The sequence below is a fragment of the Balaenoptera acutorostrata genome, chromosome 2 (assembly GCF_949987535.1).
Source record: "Balaenoptera acutorostrata chromosome 2, mBalAcu1.1, whole genome shotgun sequence".
Lineage (NCBI taxonomy): Eukaryota > Metazoa > Chordata > Mammalia > Artiodactyla > Balaenopteridae > Balaenoptera > Balaenoptera acutorostrata.
In genome coordinates, this window is record NC_080065.1 from 138,271,257 (window position 1) to 138,287,200 (window position 15,944).

General features: G+C 44.7%; 1 protein-coding gene across 4 annotated transcripts in view; it reads left to right on the forward strand.

Annotated features, from left to right (window-relative positions):
* The first annotated feature begins 7,502 nt into the window (after positions 1-7,502).
* GRIA1 (glutamate ionotropic receptor AMPA type subunit 1) overlaps positions 7,503-15,944 on the forward strand; it is a 316,336-nt gene continuing 307,894 nt past the window's right edge. For all 4 annotated transcript variants that reach the window (XM_007165498.2, XM_007165497.3, XM_007165496.3 and 1 more), the window contains exons 1-2: positions 7,503-7,887; positions 10,858-10,995. In XM_007165498.2, coding sequence (XP_007165560.1) covers positions 7,806-7,887; positions 10,858-10,995 — 220 coding nt within the window. In that variant the 5' untranslated portion in view covers positions 7,503-7,805. The remainder of the gene's footprint in view (positions 7,888-10,857; positions 10,996-15,944) is intronic.

Here is a 15,944-nt window from a genome sequence, read left to right on the forward strand (position 1 = left end):
AATGTCAGGTCTCACTGTGACACAAACTACACTCAACATGCAGTGAACTTGGGTTTCAAGTCCCTGATCTGCCTCTATCTACTGGGTGACCCAGGGCAAATGACTTAACCCTTCTTAGATCCTGTTTTATTTGTAAGATGATGGTGTTGGACCCCATGATCTCAAAATTTCCCTCCAACCCTAACATTCTACCCGCTTCCCTTCCACATAGGAGATGCCCCACTCCTAGCCTTTTTTTTTTCCTTCTGCATGATTTTGTCTGTCTTAGAGTAATAAAGGAGATGCTAAAGTTTGGGCAAGCAGCAAAATTTAATCCTAGGAATATGACAGTCAATTAGAATCATTTATGTTTTGAGTCCCCTAAAAATTGACTAAAATCTTCCTTTGGCCATGGGGTGGGTGGGGACTCCAATAAGCACCATAATTACTGTTTGCCCTCAGAGAACGTTACCAGATGGGGGAGAGAAACATTGATTCCTCTTCTTTTTCAAGACATATTTGTTTCTTGAAGCAAACTCCAGTCTCGTACATGCTTTCTCAATGGCTTCTTAGAGCCCTGTTCAGATAATACTGGAGCTCCTACAGGATGGGGTTTTGAATATGAGGACTCACTGGGCTAGGTCATCTCTTAGCCATGTGCCCTGAAGCAAAGACCTTTTACCTTTCCGGAGGTATGGTGCAAGGGCCCGCCTAATGCAAATTAACCAAGTTGATGAGCATGGCTCTTGAAACAGTATAGGATAACGGTGAGGAGGACCAGCCTTGGGAACCAGGCAGATCTAGGTTGAAATCCCTGCCCTGTCTCTAAATAGCTATATAAGCTTGGACCGGAAACTGGACCTCCCCACCCCTCCTTCCCCCACCTGTAAATGGAATAATCAGGGTTCCTATTTTGTAGGATTGCTGTGAACATCACATGACACGAGGCAGGTGTGTATCCTGGCACTGTGCCTGGCACATCGTAAGTATTCCAAAAAAAATCTCTCTTAAAAATGGTATAGGTATGCTTCTTGACCCCCAAGGAGCTGAAAATTAAGTGGGAGGAGCTAGTTGAATATCAAGTAAAACCAGTAAGTAATAAGTAACAGGGAGGACAAAATAGGTGTGGGAGGGCATTGCGGGGAAGAGGGGAAATGAATCGGGTCTTAAAAAATTAGAATGTGTCAGAGAAAAGTAAGGGTATTTCAGGAGAGGATAAGGACCATCCGTCCATCATTTCAACAAGTGTTTATGGAGAATTTAACTTTGTGTCAGGTGCTGAGCACTGGAGAGAACAAGATCCATTCTAGGATGGGTCAAATGATAAACACATAAATAGGTACTGTATTTAGGTAGTGATACATACTGCAAATAAATAAATAAAGTAGGGTAAGGGAAACAAAAATCATGGCAGGGGGTGGGCTACCATTTCAGATAAAGTAAGTAGGAGACTTTTGGACAGAAGCCTGAATGAAGTGAGGAAGGAAGCAATGTAGATTTCTGTGAGAGGAGCTTGAGGGCAGAAAGAAGTGCTAGTACAAAGTCCTGAGTCGAGATGGTGTTTAGTGTACCCAAAGGACAGGAAGAGGGCCAGTGCAACTGGCGTAAGAGTGAACAAGGGTAGGGGGGTTGAAGGGGCAGCCAGTAGCCAAGGTTTGGATTTTATTCTAAGTATGATGTGACGCTCCTGGTTATTTTAGAGCCGAGAGTGACAGAAGTTTCACTCGGGCTGTTATACAGAGAACAAATTATGTTGCCATGGTGGGAGCAGGGGAGGAGGGAGGTAAAGAAGGAGGGGAAATGAAAGTTGGTAACGATCGCCATGGGTCAGATGAGAGATGAGGGTGGGATGAATGATCTGGGGTGGAAAGGTGGTGGTTTCTGGCTGCATTTTAAAAGTAAAGCTCACAGAATTTGCTGATGGGTTGGATATGGCGTACTTAGCTTGTTGACGGGATGAATGAAAGTACCACTGAGGGATCTGGGAGGAATGAGGGGAGGAATAGGCTGCGGGGCGAGGGGGGCTGGTAGAATCAGAAGCATGTATGTCCTGATGGACAAATGTTTTGACAATGTGGGGAAGTGACACAGCCCTTAAGAGGCAATTGGCAAACTGAACTATAAGAGAAGGTTCCAGAAGGAGATCGGAACCACATGGAAGGCCCCCAAAGTCGGGAGGAATCTGGACTCCAACCACTGGGCGAGAATAACAACATTTCACCCCTCCCTATGATCATGGCCGCAGAGCCCTTACTGTGTGCCTGGAGCCCTGCCAGGCCCTCCAAGTGCAACATTTCTTTCATTAACCCTCATTCACAGACAAGACGTTGAGACAAAGGGGTTAAATGGCTCATCCAAAATCATGTATCTGAGAGCCTGACTCTCTGGGCTGTAGACCAGGGTCGGGAGAGCTGCAGAGCCTCTCAGGAGAGCCATGGAAAGCTCTGTGCTCTGGACACCTGCCCTTGTGAGCAAAGCCCAGGTGGCCTTTCTGAAAGCACGGCTGGTTTGGAGAAATAACCAGTGCCTCCAGTCTCTACAGTAACAGTGGCTCTGTGTAGGAGCTTCCCCTGTGGAATAGACTTTTTTTTTTTCTTTTTAGGCATTGATCCTGCCCCAGGGTGTTTTGCAGAACTTGCACTGCTCCCTAATTACCTAGTAATGTTGAGGGCTTATGAAAATGCTGTCATTTGTGTGAGAAGGGGAGGGAAGACTGAAAGAAGGAAGGAAAAAAAAAAAAAAAAAAGATAGAAAATGCTGTTAAACCTGGCAGAGCTCCAGGGTGGGTGATTACATTCTTTGGGGTGGTGCTCCTGCCACACACAGTCTGTGGTATTTTGAAAACCTTCTGTAGGAATTGTGCTAAAAACATGAAAAATATTATCATTATTAGCTTTTTCTACATCTTTTAAAACGGGGCCTTTCGAAAGCCACAGAGGCACCCTCTCTCTGATTGCATTTACCCAGTCTGCTAGCTGTCAGCGATGGGTTCTCAGATCATAATTCTGATGGCTTCCCCCACCCTTGAATTGTTTCACACTAGAAGCCCAAAACATTCAAGCCAGAAGAGACCTTGGTACAACCCGCATGTTTTCCGGATGGAGATGTGAGGCCAGGGAGGTTTTCTTCCTCCACGGGCCTCTGCTGTCAAATGCACCCGCAGGGTGTCACAGCCAGAACAGTCTGTAGCCATCACCTAAGGTACCCTTGTCATTTTACAGATGAGCAAACAGAGGCCCAGAGACAAAATGGACTTGTCCCCAAGTTGACACTGGGGCTGGTGGTTACCTTCCACTGAGCTAGAACTGGCGCTCGGTAGCCTGTGGGCCAGATCAAGCCCAGAGACACTTCCCTCTGCCTTTTTTTTCCTTCTGCCCAAAGCAGTTGTTATATTTAATATATATATTTAAAAAAAAAACCCCACACACAAAATCCATATTTCTGTTCTCTTTTGAAAGAAAAAAAAAATCAGATCTGGCCACCCTGGGCCTACATTTCCTTATGGCAACAATCAGCTGCCTTAGAGCCCTGCAACCACCTTTGCACAGGGCGTATAGGCTCTAGTTCTCTCCGTCCTCACTGCCTTCTCCCCAACTCGGAGGCTCACTTCATTCATCTCCCTGCTTGGCCCAAGGAGGCATTTGAATGCGAAACCCCTGCCCAACACCATTCTCCTTGATCTGTGTAAGGCCAAAGCCAAATAAGTAAATCTGAGGCTATTTTGGCTACATGGTGGTGGAACTTATAGTATGTGGAAGACATGAACCAGGATAGGTCATAATTGATTTGGGGATTGGGTGCCATGATATGTCTGGGGCACAACTTGAGCTACATTAGGAGAGCTTTTCCACTGGCCTGTCAAACGCCTGGAGTCCCGCCATGAGATACTGGTCCATTTGGACTTTACGGGACACCCATCTCCAGGGATCCCATTTTAAAATGTGAAAAGTCTTGAAAGAAGATGAATCTCAGTTTTCTTCAATGTCATATAATGGAGAGGGAGACCAGAATGCGGTGCTGGTGTCTAGTCCCTGGTGTGCTAGCTGCTATGTGCCCTTAAGAAAGGTGTTTCAGTCTCAGCACTACTGGTATTTTGGACCGGATAATTCTTTGCAGATCCTGTGCGTCGTAGGATATTCAGCAGTATCCCTGGCCTCTACCCACCAGATGCCAATCACACCTCCCCAGTTGTGAGAACCAAAAAATGTCTCTAGAGATTGTCAAATATCCCCTGGGGGAGAAAAATCCCTGCCAGCTGATAACTACTGTCTTAAGCTAACCATCTAGCCACACTGAGCCTTATTTCATCTGTAAAAATAGGTTCTAATTCCTGTCCTTGCACGGTTGTTGGGAGAATGAAATGAGATGTAAGATGTACAAATGCTGTGTCAATCACAGTTTAACATGCATCTGTAGGGTCGGGTTGCCATCAATCACAACAGACTATGAACAGTCAAGTCTTTCCAGACTGATATTGGAGATGGCAAATAGGATTGGGAGCTGTAGGGAGGGAAAGTATGAAAAAACTAATGAAGGATGACATCAGAATACGCTGCTTAGGGAATGTGTGATACACAGTCCCAACCTCTGAGGCTGAGACATAAGAAAAGCACCTTCCACCAGTGGTCAGTCTCTTTGTCCTCACATGCATTCCTGGTCATATAACCTTCACGCTAAAAACATCCCATGGCTCCCTATTGCCTGCCAGGAATTCAGTGGTTTCCAAATCCTGAGCCTGCCCTTTTCGGGGTTTCGTGTTTCCCTGCCCTCTCTTCCCAGTCTGCACCACTGGCTCCAGGCTCATGGAGCGTATGGCGTCCTCACCCGCCTTCTGCCCCTGCAGGTGCTCTCCCCTTGGTTTGATGTCTTCCCTCAGGCCTCACTTTCTGCCTGTCCTTTCCTCCTTCCCAGCTCAACTCTTCTGAAGCCCTGCTGGTTCCCCACAGACAGATATATTGGTAGCGCCCTCTTTTGCTCCCCAGTGTCAAGCTTACATCTCTATTAGAGCACGTGCTGTGGGCCACCTTGGATGACATTTGGCTGGGTTCCTCTGTATTCCTCTTCCACCACGTTCACCTGGCTTGAGGCAGAGACTGTGTCTGATTGCCTTCCATAACCCCTGCACCTGACTCCCTGTCGGATACAGAGTAGGTTCTCTACCAACATTTGAATAGAAATAGGATAAACAGTTGACCCTAAATGTATTTGACCTAGATGCCCAAGCTTGATATATGTAAGCCCCAGGTTTACTTGATGATGGAATAATTATGTATTTAATAGGCCAAGGAGAGCCACTGACCATATTTGAGCAGGGCAATGACATAGTTAGAGCTATATTTTAGGAAAATCCATTTGACTATATGATTTATAATGATCATCAAAAATGCATCATTTTGACTCCTTTAAGTCCCTCTGCCCCAAAGTAAGCAAAGCAAATCTTACCCATTACAAGTAGGCGTTGAGGTTTTGCTAATTAATCCTTGTAAAGGGCTTTGAGATCTTGCTCTGAAAGGTGACAGAAGTGTGAAGCTTTCAGTGACAGCCTAATTATTATTATTACCAGGCACAAAGCTCAGAGAACTTAAAAGATCCCCAGGTACCATTCAAAATAGTAAGAGACAAAAAATGCAAATGGAGAAATTTTAAGATGGAATCATTGTATCACAGACCTGTCGTGTTGGCAGAGACCTTAAAGGTGATCTTTCCTGATCTGTTCTCACACCTTCCCAAGCTGATACTGACACTGCCGCTACGTCCCTGCCCAGTCCTTCCTGCTATTAGAGCCTAAGGGTTAATAGCTTGGACCTGATGGTAGAGGTTCCTGTGTTCAAATCCCCAATCTCTTCCCTGTTAGCAGTGCAACAGGGGTAAATGATTAGGCCTCAGTCTCTTTATCTATAAAATGGGGATTAGATTACCTGCCACAGGCATTATTGCACAAGTAAATGATGCATGCAACACTGCTTAGTATAGCACCTGGCCCGTGGGAAAGAATAAACGTTAGCTGTAAAATCACTTGAGCTAATTAATATATGCGAAAGTGCAGAGGAAATCATAAAGCATCTGACCTCCAAGTTGTTCCTAGTTTAGGGGCTCCATGGAACAGTCAGATATTTCTTGCAAATCCCAGCACTTGTAGCTGTCCTGTGTGTGTATGTGATTATGTAATCTTGGTGAGGGAAGAGAGGAGTTTTTGATAAAATGGCCTAGTCAAGTGGCAAAGCAAAATCAGGTCCAAAGTCTATTCTCTTCTGTTCTAACTGAGGAAAAATGGACTTCCTTTTCTTGGATTTTCATCTGTTGGGTGGGAGTTCTGACCAGGGCAGTGGGCCAACTGGTAATTTCCAGAGCATTCAAGTTCATAGGTCGAACTGTATGCTGGTCCTGAAGGTCCAGACTCCATCTTATCAGATCTATGTCTTTATGATTTAATCCCTGGAGCCTTGGTTTTTTTCATCTGTAAAATAAGAGTCAGGGCCACTTCCCAGGGCTGGTATGAGGAGACAGCGAGGTAACCCTGTGAAGCTTCTTCAGAAACTGTAAAGTTCTGTGACTGCTCGGACTGCTGCTTTGCAGCCCACACAATTTCCCTGAACACAGCTGTCCTCTTTACAGGTTGTTTCAGCAGAAGCCCCTGTCCAGGAAGGTCTATGGAGCTCCAGTTTACTCTAGACAGGACCAGAATCCAGAGATCCCTGAAAGAAGCCTGGATCCTCTCACTAGAATCCCTGCAAAATGACTCATGTAATTGCTCTGTGTAAGTATCCTTAGCCTTTATTGTACACCCACACGATTCTGATGCTATAGATTCCTCTGGAATGCAGGGGAAGGGGGAAGGGGGCTCATTTTAAATGCACAGGATTGAAGAGACCACCAATTCCACTTGTAAAGGCAGCAGGGACCACCAAATGTCCAAGTCAAGGCACCTGCCTTCCAGAGCCTTGGGTCTGTCTTTCTGTCATTCCTCCCAATGTGGGAGGTGGGTAGCTTTTTTCCTTTAAAGCTCCTAGGAGGGATTTCTAGGGTCTTCCCTCAGGAATTAGTTGTAGGAATAATTGGGCCAGTGGAGTGCAGGAGATATATCCAGCACAGACCTTGCGCTCCCAGAAAAAGCGACCTAGATCAAGCAGCGGGTGGATGGAGGACTTCTGTGGGGACCCCCTGCCACCTACTGACTTGCAGCTGAACCCACATTCCCAGTCGCATCTGCCAGGCTGGGGGCTGGGGGAGCGGGGGCAGAGAGAGCTGAGGAAGGCGGGGGAGGGCGAAGGGGACCGCAGGGCTGTCCCTTTCGGGCGAGCAAGCTCCAGGTATCACACCCCCTCACCCGCCCACCCAGCCAGCCATCGGCACACCCAGCAAGGAGACTAAGGTGAGGATGAGGAGGCAGGGGGTGATGGGAGAGGAGGTCAGCTGGGGAACCTCGGGAACTGGCTCGCTGGTGGGTACTGGCGTAGAGCTGGCTGCCTGTGAGAGCGTGAGGGGGAGAGCGAGAGAGCAAGGGAGGGAGAGAGAGGCAGGCTTCGAGGAGAGGAGAGCAGAGCAGAGGAGAGGGGGGAGCAGCGCTCAGCTCGCAGGAGGACAGGCTTCTCTTTTCCGTGCTCAGTTAATCTGGCTGTCAGTTGGTGTTAACGCTGCAGTTTAAGCGCTCGGATTCCAAGGGAAACAGACAAACCTCGCAGAAGGCAGGCAGGAAGCAAGCGAGGAAGGAAGGAACGGCAGGAGGAAAAGAACAGGCAGAAGAAGAGAGAGGAATAAAGGGAAGGGGGGAAACACCAAATCTATGATTGGACCTGGGCTTCTTTTTCGCCAATGCAAAAAGGAATATGCAGCACATTTTTGCCTTCTTCTGCACCGGTTTCCTAGGCGCGGTAGTAGGTGCCAATTTCCCCAACAATATCCAGATCGGTGAGTGAGAGGGCCAGCCTCGGGAGGGACTTTCCGGGTCTGGCCAGTTTTTTGAGGGGGGGAGGGGGGGGGGTCTGTGTCCCCTCCCCCACCCCCAGCCCCACTACGGGCTGTCGTGCTTGACTATCTATGCAAAGCTGTCCGGTGATGTGAAGACTTGGACCGCTGGCATGGGGAGGGGTCTCCTCTGGATGGGATGCGGGGCAGAGAAGGGAAGTGTGCTCACACACACACACACACACACACAAGCAGACACAGGTCCTCACACACCACTCACACTCTAGGCATGAGCATGTGAAATGGAGGAACCACTGCTTTGGAGGAAAAAAAATCAGGCTGTAACAAGGAAAGGGGTGCTGAAGGAGTTAACTACGTGGCTTGGTAGATGGTGCCCGATTTCACCTGTTTATATAAATATGTGTGGTGTGTGTGATTATGGATTAAATATGCACATATATATTTGAGAGAGGCGGTGATTTCTCACCTGGGGGAGGGGAAAGAGACCCTCTAAAAGAAGGAGTGAAGGATGCTGGGTTTATTGCAGCCACTAAAATAATGCTAAAAAGGCCCCCCACTCTAGGTGAAGGGGGCTCTCTCTCCTGCTCTGGACTCTTCTAGCTGCCTTCTGTCTGCTGTCTGCCATGCTGGGCTGGTGGTCCCCACTCCTCCGATTCTGGAACTTCCTAGCCTGCCTTTTTTCCTACTCCTTCAATCGCCCACTCCTCTTAGATTTCTCCATCCACAGATACGGTCTACCTTTTACACACACACATCCACATGTTCCTCTCCCCTCCTCTTAGCTTTCCCCATCACTGAGCTCCAGCCTCTCAACTTAGAGGCAGGTTTCAACACGCTGCATGCTTTTTTGTTCCCCATTTCCCCTTCCTGGTTGTCACGCTCCTCAAAGGACCCTCACCCTCCCTGTATTTATGGGGGCAGCCGATAGCTATTGCTCCTCCTAATAACAACGGGTGAAAGCGAAACAAACAGAAGCAGTAACACCAATAACAACGTGTGTCCACAAGGGCTCAGGGATTCAGTATGACCAGCATCTCAGGGCTGTTTATGTCCCGGAATCCAGCAAGCTGCTTTGCTTGCAGGCATCTTGGTGGGTCTGGGTTCTGATTTCTCTCCCCTGACACGGACATTGCTCCATTAGGGAAAGTTCCCGTTCCTAGGAGTTTGTGTCTCTTGTGTGCGTGTGTTTGTGGGGCGATGTGGTGCAGGTGGTCTTTTGTTGGGCACATATGTGCTGCAGTATCAGTCTCTTTTGGCCTCTCCAGTGTGCTGGCTCTGAGGGTGGCTAGAACAGCCATGGAGTAACTTGCTTTGTTTCCTGACACCTGTTAAGCTACATTCTGAAGTGTGTCTGTATATGTGTGTTAGTGCCTTAGACGCAAAACAAAACTTCCTGCCTCTGGAGACGCTTCTCTTGCAGCCCAGCCTATAGCCACTTACCTCCCCACCCCCACCCGCTCTCTTTCATTCATTGCAGGGGAGGAGGAAGCCAGGGAAGTGTTTGGGGTGTGGTCATCTGGCGGGGAGGGGAGAGCATCAGAATCAAGAAGAATTTTTTTGTTTTTGTCCTTTAAAATGGAGGCATATGACCATGTATAAATCACTTGCTCTTACGTGTGTCTCTTCTTTACGTTGGTGCTTATGTATTGCCCATACTTTGCTGATTGGAAATACTTAAGATATGAGGACTTGCTTTCTCCAAGTGTATTTGTGTATATTGCCGTGGATATATAAATGCACGGGGTGCTTTGTGTATACGTAGAGATGCTTGCTTATGTATCTCTGCAGATTTTTCATCATATTTTGCCCCAACTTGCTTGTTCAACTGATTGAACCATTGTTTTTGTTTTCACATAAAAGGTTGAAACGTTAAATTGTAGAACACACGCTGAAAATATCACTGCCACCAGATAGTACTTGATTCTACTTGTACTGCCTCTAACAAAAGCCTTACAATTCGTTTACTGGTTGTTAAAAACAAACACATATCTACTGTATAAGAAGTTAGAAGTGTATCACATTGGGATTGGGATTCCTAAGAAATCTGAGATAAACTTCTATGTAAACATTCATTATAGTTCAGTCTCTGGAGACTGCTGACTTTACTTCACAGAAATATATTTTAATTTATTTACGTGTCCACAGTAAATACAAAGGTAAGGTGTGTACTCTTGTTTCTTGGAACAGGAGCCCCGCCAGGCCCCTTTGTTCTGCTTTTTATACTAGAATAGAATGTTTGCATCCTCTGGACATCCTTAAGCCCCCAGAGCTTTGAAGCCCAAGGTTCTCCCAGGCAAATACACACGATGGCAATCCCTTATGTAACAAGTCATTCCTGGAATCATGAGTGGTGAAAGAAGCAGCAAAACACTGTTTGCAGAAAATCAGTTTTCAGAGGAACTGAATAAACCTTAGAGGACTGTCAAACAGGTCTTGCTAGGTCAAAGACTACAAGGGTCAAAGTCAAAGCAAACGGTTATAGTGCTGGAGAAGCTCATAGGCTCCCAGAGCTAGAGTTTACTCTGTAACATGTATTAGCACTACTTCCTGTAAGGCTCTGTGATGAGAAACGGGTCCGATACAGGAAAAATTAGGCACGGCTAGGGTTTAAGTACATGCAAGAGCATAGGCTGCCTAAGAGGCTTGCACGAGAAAGAAGGAAGAAAAACTCCACAATGCTCCTGTTTTCTCTGACCTGAACTGAGTTGAGGGGTGAACAATCAAATATTTGGGCAGTGACAGATGTTAGAGTCCTTGTCACATAAAAGCTCATCTGTGGAAGTTGAAGCCTCAGGTTGCAGTTGAGTCTATGTGAATTCTGATCCCCACTACTAAAGGCAACACCTAGTGAGTATGGACTGGGGAGAAGAAAAGGGCCCATCTGGGGTGGGCTGTTGAGGAATCAAACCGGTCTCTAGCCCAGATACCATGTTGCATTTTCTCTCCTCACAGGGGGATTATTTCCAAACCAGCAGTCACAGGAACATGCCGCTTTTAGATTTGCTTTGTCGCAACTCACAGAGCCCCCAAAGCTGCTCCCCCAGATTGATATTGTGAACATCAGTGACAGCTTTGAGATGACCTATAGATGTAAGTAATTGCTTCTATTTCTGAGATTTCTTTCTGCGATCGACCAATGAAGGGAGGGCCTGTATGTAGGTGGCGATGTTGCAAAAAATGACGAGGTGTCATCCGTATTCGTAAGAGAAAGCCTGACAAGAAAAATTTCCAGGGCCTTTTGAGTGATTCCATCAGTTGGTATGTTAGATCCTGCAGCGTTTCATAGAATGGGTTTGCTTTTTCACTGCCGGATAACTTTCAATGCCAGCACGATGAGGACTGGGGTTGACTGCATCTCCCCTACCTCGCAGAGGTTTTCTGGTTCCGCTGAGAGTTTCACACTTAGGAAACTTCTGAGAGGCGTAGAATAAAAGGGTCTGACTTGGAGAATGTGGTTTAAAGTGCTTACGCCTTTCCTGTGCACAGTTAAAAGGAGAAAACGTCGCTATAGCTTGATAAGGAAGGATACCTGAGAAGGTGTCTATTTGGTTTCCCATTTTTAGAAATGACCAATAATTATTTTAAAAAGTTTATGCCTTGATTATTTACAAAATACTTTGAAGTGACGGATGGCTTACACGGTTTTTAGGATGGCCTGTGAGCACAAAGCAGAACAGAGGTGACCCCAAGAAGGAGAAAGGAGAGGCCAATTTCTGCCATCTGAACTGAATGCATTATAAAATGCGGGCAACAAACACCATTCTGAGTTTTTCTGACAACTAAGGCTGAAAAGGAAACCTGTGTGGTGGCATGATTGCCATTTTAAGACAGGTGAAAGCATAAAATTTAATCAGTAGAGACATTTTCCCTCCAGGGATTAAGCTCAAGTAGGAATTGATGGCATGGAAGTGTGAGCTGAATGGGCAAGAACAACTCGGAAGTGGATTAAATTGGCACTGTAGGCTCTGGGTGCCACTGTGGCCTTGGTGGCTTCTGCTGAGCTGTGGATGGCAGAAGGCATGCACCATATTTCCTTCATTGCTTTCCCACATTCCCCTCCCGGTGAGCTCTCAATGATTTGAATTGAACACACTCAAACTGAGAATTCAGCATTCTCCCTATCCCTAAGACCACTCATAAGATAATGAATATGCAAATTCCAAGAATTATAATTATTCCAATTACTCAGCCATAAAAAAGAATGAAATAATGCCATTTGCAACGAGATGGATGGACATAGAGCTTATCATACTAAGTGAAATAAATCAGAGAAAGACAAATATCATATGATAGCACATATGTGGAATCTAAAAAAATGATACAAATGATCTTATTTACAAAACAGAAACAGATTCACAGACACGGAAAACAAACTTATTGTTACCAAAGGGGAAAAGTGGGGAGGGGGATAAATTAGGAGTTTGGGATTAACAGATACACACTGCTATATATAAAATGGATAAACAACAAGGACCTACTGTATAGCACAGGGAACTATATTCAGTATCATGTAATAGCCTATAATGGAAAATAATCTGAAAAAGAATATATATATGTGTGTGTGTGTGTGTGTATATATATATATATATATATATATATATATATATATATATATGACTGAATCACTTTGCTGTACACCTGAAACATTGTAAAGCAACTATACTTCAATAAAAAAAAGAATTATAATTATTTCAGATTCCATTTACTGAGGACTTACTGTGTGTCAAGAACTATGATAAGTATTTTATGGACAATTATAGTAACATTCATTACCATTTACTGAACATCCACTGTGGCCCTGTAATGCACTAATTGCTTTTCATGTGTTAGTTTGTTTAATCCTCACAGGAGCCCTGCAGTGCTCTATATTATCTTCCTTTTAGAGAAGAGGAAACTAAGGCTGCAACAGGTTATATAACTTGTCCAGGGTCACCCAAGAAGTAAATGGTGGTCTTGTGACCCCAAGGTACATGTTTCTGGGCACTGCGATAGATACATAGATCCCACGGTAACTTGATCAATTTCACTGAGATTACCCAGGAAACAAAAGGGAATTTTCAGAGTTTTATAAGGCAGTGGCCTGATAAAGCACCTAGGCAGAAAACCTTATAATGCTTCAAATTGTAGCCATGATTTTGCACAGGAGTGACCCACTGAATAAATAAAACAGCAATTCTGCATTCTGGTAATGCTGAGGTTGAAAATCTTGTCAACTGTGTTACTCACAACACTTAAAAGTGAGCTGAAGTTTAACTGTTGAATTGTAGTTCTGTGAAACCATCTCCCTGGAAAGCTAAAATAATATTGAGTAGGTATTTGGTTATTAGATAACCTCCCATTTCTTTCAATATGGCTTAAAGGAGAATTTTTAAAGTGAGGATTTAGGTGTGGGCATCAATGTATCTAAAAACCACCAGAGATTATGCATAACCTATTGCATGCATGTGCATATTTTAATTTATTCCCTGGGTAGAGGCTCCACAGCTTTTGTCACCCTCTCAAAGGGATCCATTACTCTAGAAGGATTATTTGCTTAGGGAATCTAGAAGAATAAATGCCTGGCATGTGTATTCACTCATACTGCTGAGAACTGTCTACAACAGAGCTTGGTGGAAAGAGATGTTAACTGCTGTTCAAGTGTCAAGATGTTGACTGACAGGACAAAATAATAAAAGACAAAAATTGGAGGAAATGTTCTAAGGCAAAAGGTGGTGTTTCTGTACCGTTATCTTAACAACCTAAGACTTGATCTCTAATAGGGTTGTTGGCCGTTTATTGGGAGGACTGAAATGTGATACAGGCAATGTCATCCACTATGGTTAACGAACCGGAAGTGAGTGGATATGGGTTCTTGAACTTGATTCCTGCCATATACCAGTGTACAGTTTTCTATGAATTTGGTCATTCAAACAGCAAACTGTCCCTGTCTTTATTTATTTATTTTTTTAACATCTTTATTGGAGTATAATTGCTTTACAATGGTGTGTTAGTTTCTGCTTTATAACTAGGTGAATCAGCTATACATATACATATATCCCCATATCTCTTCCCTCTTGCGTCTCCCTCCCTCCCACCCTCCCTATCCCACCCTTCTAGGTGGTCACAAAGCACTGAGCTGATCTCCCTGTGCTATGCGGCTGCTTCCCACTAGCTATCAGTTTTACATTTGGTAGTGTATATATGTCCATGCCACTCTCTCACTTTGTCCCAGCTTACCCATCCCCCTCCCCGTGTCCTCAAGTCCATTCTCTAGTAGGTCTGCGTCTTTATTCCCATCCTACCCTTAGGTTCTTCAGAACCATTTTTTTTTTTTAGACTCCATATATATGCGTTAACATACGGTATTTGTTTTTCTCTTTCTGACTTACTTCACTCTGTATGACAGACTCTAGGTCTCTCCACCTCACTACAAATAACTCAATTTCGTTTCTTTTTATGGCTGAGTAATATTCCATTGTATATATGTGCCACATCTTCTTTATCCATTCATCTGTCAAGGGACACTTAGGTTGCTTCCATGTCCTGGCTATCATAAATAGAGCTGCAAGAATTTGGTCATTCTTTAAATATTTCTTCAATGCTATGAACTGATATGGTCATTGGAAAAACAGAGATGATAAAAGGTCCTTGCTCTTAAATGGCTTACAGTCCAATGGGGACTCTGCTGTGTGTCCAAGAACTGAGAGGGTACTGGGCAATTGGGGTGGCTATGGTGGCAATGTAATTTCCAGCCTGCCTGGAAGATTCTTTGTTAACTTTCATCTGAGACTAGCGAACCCTTTGGGGCTGTGTCCACTGTGATCCACTGGTCTGGGAAAACTGACATCTGTTCCAATTTGGATTGAGTAAAAAAATGTCGAAGGGAGCAGAGAGGTTTTAGGTGTGATGCCTTAACTAATCATTTATTGAAAATTAAGGAAGCATCTTATTGAGATTTAATTTCATATGCAAAAAAGCACATGAAATCTGGACTAGCAGTTAACCTTAAATTAACTCTCCCAGTCTTACCTCCAGAAAATAACCAAATCTTTATTTTTTCATCATTTTCCTGTCATTTGTTTTTTTCCTATACATTTTGCTATTCATGATCCCTCCACCAGAGGGTGGAGAAGGGAAAGGAGAGGAAGTGTAACAGGAACTATTCCTGCTAGATGTATTAGCAACAGGGGACATTAAAAAGGCAGGGTGGTCCTTAGAGGGTAGGGAACGCAGGGGAGAGTATCGCTAATACCTCCAGCCAAGATGAGAGTTCTGTGTCTTCTTTGCATTCCACCTTTCCTTCTTTCCTTTTCCGCCATCATTAAGGGATAAAGTCATTGAATCAGCAACGCAAATGCTTTAGGATCTCCTCTGAGTATACTTCCAAGCCCACAAGGGCAGGAGTTGAAGAGTCTGTCCATAGAGATGGTAGTTACTGACTAGCTGTTCAGCTTATCTTGGTGTCTTTATGGAAGTATGAATAAAGGGACAGATGAAATACTAATTGGGGTTCCTATTAGATTTCTGAGGAGCACTGTTGCAACTTAATCCTTACTTTTCATTTAGTCATCCATTTATTTGTTCAGCGAATACATGCTGAATTTCCACTGTTTGCCCAGCACAGTGCCAGGTGCTAAGAATATAATGGCCGACAAAGAAGAGACAGCTTCTTTCCTTGTGGGAGTTACAGTTTAGCCTGGAGATCCTCAAACTTCAGTGCACAGAAAATTCACCCAGGGAGCTTGCTTAAAGCAAGACTCAGGGGCAGACTCTAGACTTCCTGAATCAGAATATTCAAGAGCTGGCCCTGGGGAGATTTGGCAGCAGTTAATATGGGCATCCCACTTGAAGAAACTCTTTAAAAACCTTGCATTCCTTTAGCAAGCATTTTTTTTGAGCCCTTAACCAAGCCCAGGCGTGGTGCTAAGCACTAGAAATGTAGACAAAAGTAAGACATGTTCCCACCCTGGAGGACTTTATCCCTAGTGAAACCAACCGTCCTATAAAGAGAAGTTAAAAATGTAATGTTTTAAGTGTTACAGCAGTCACTTGCAGGGAGT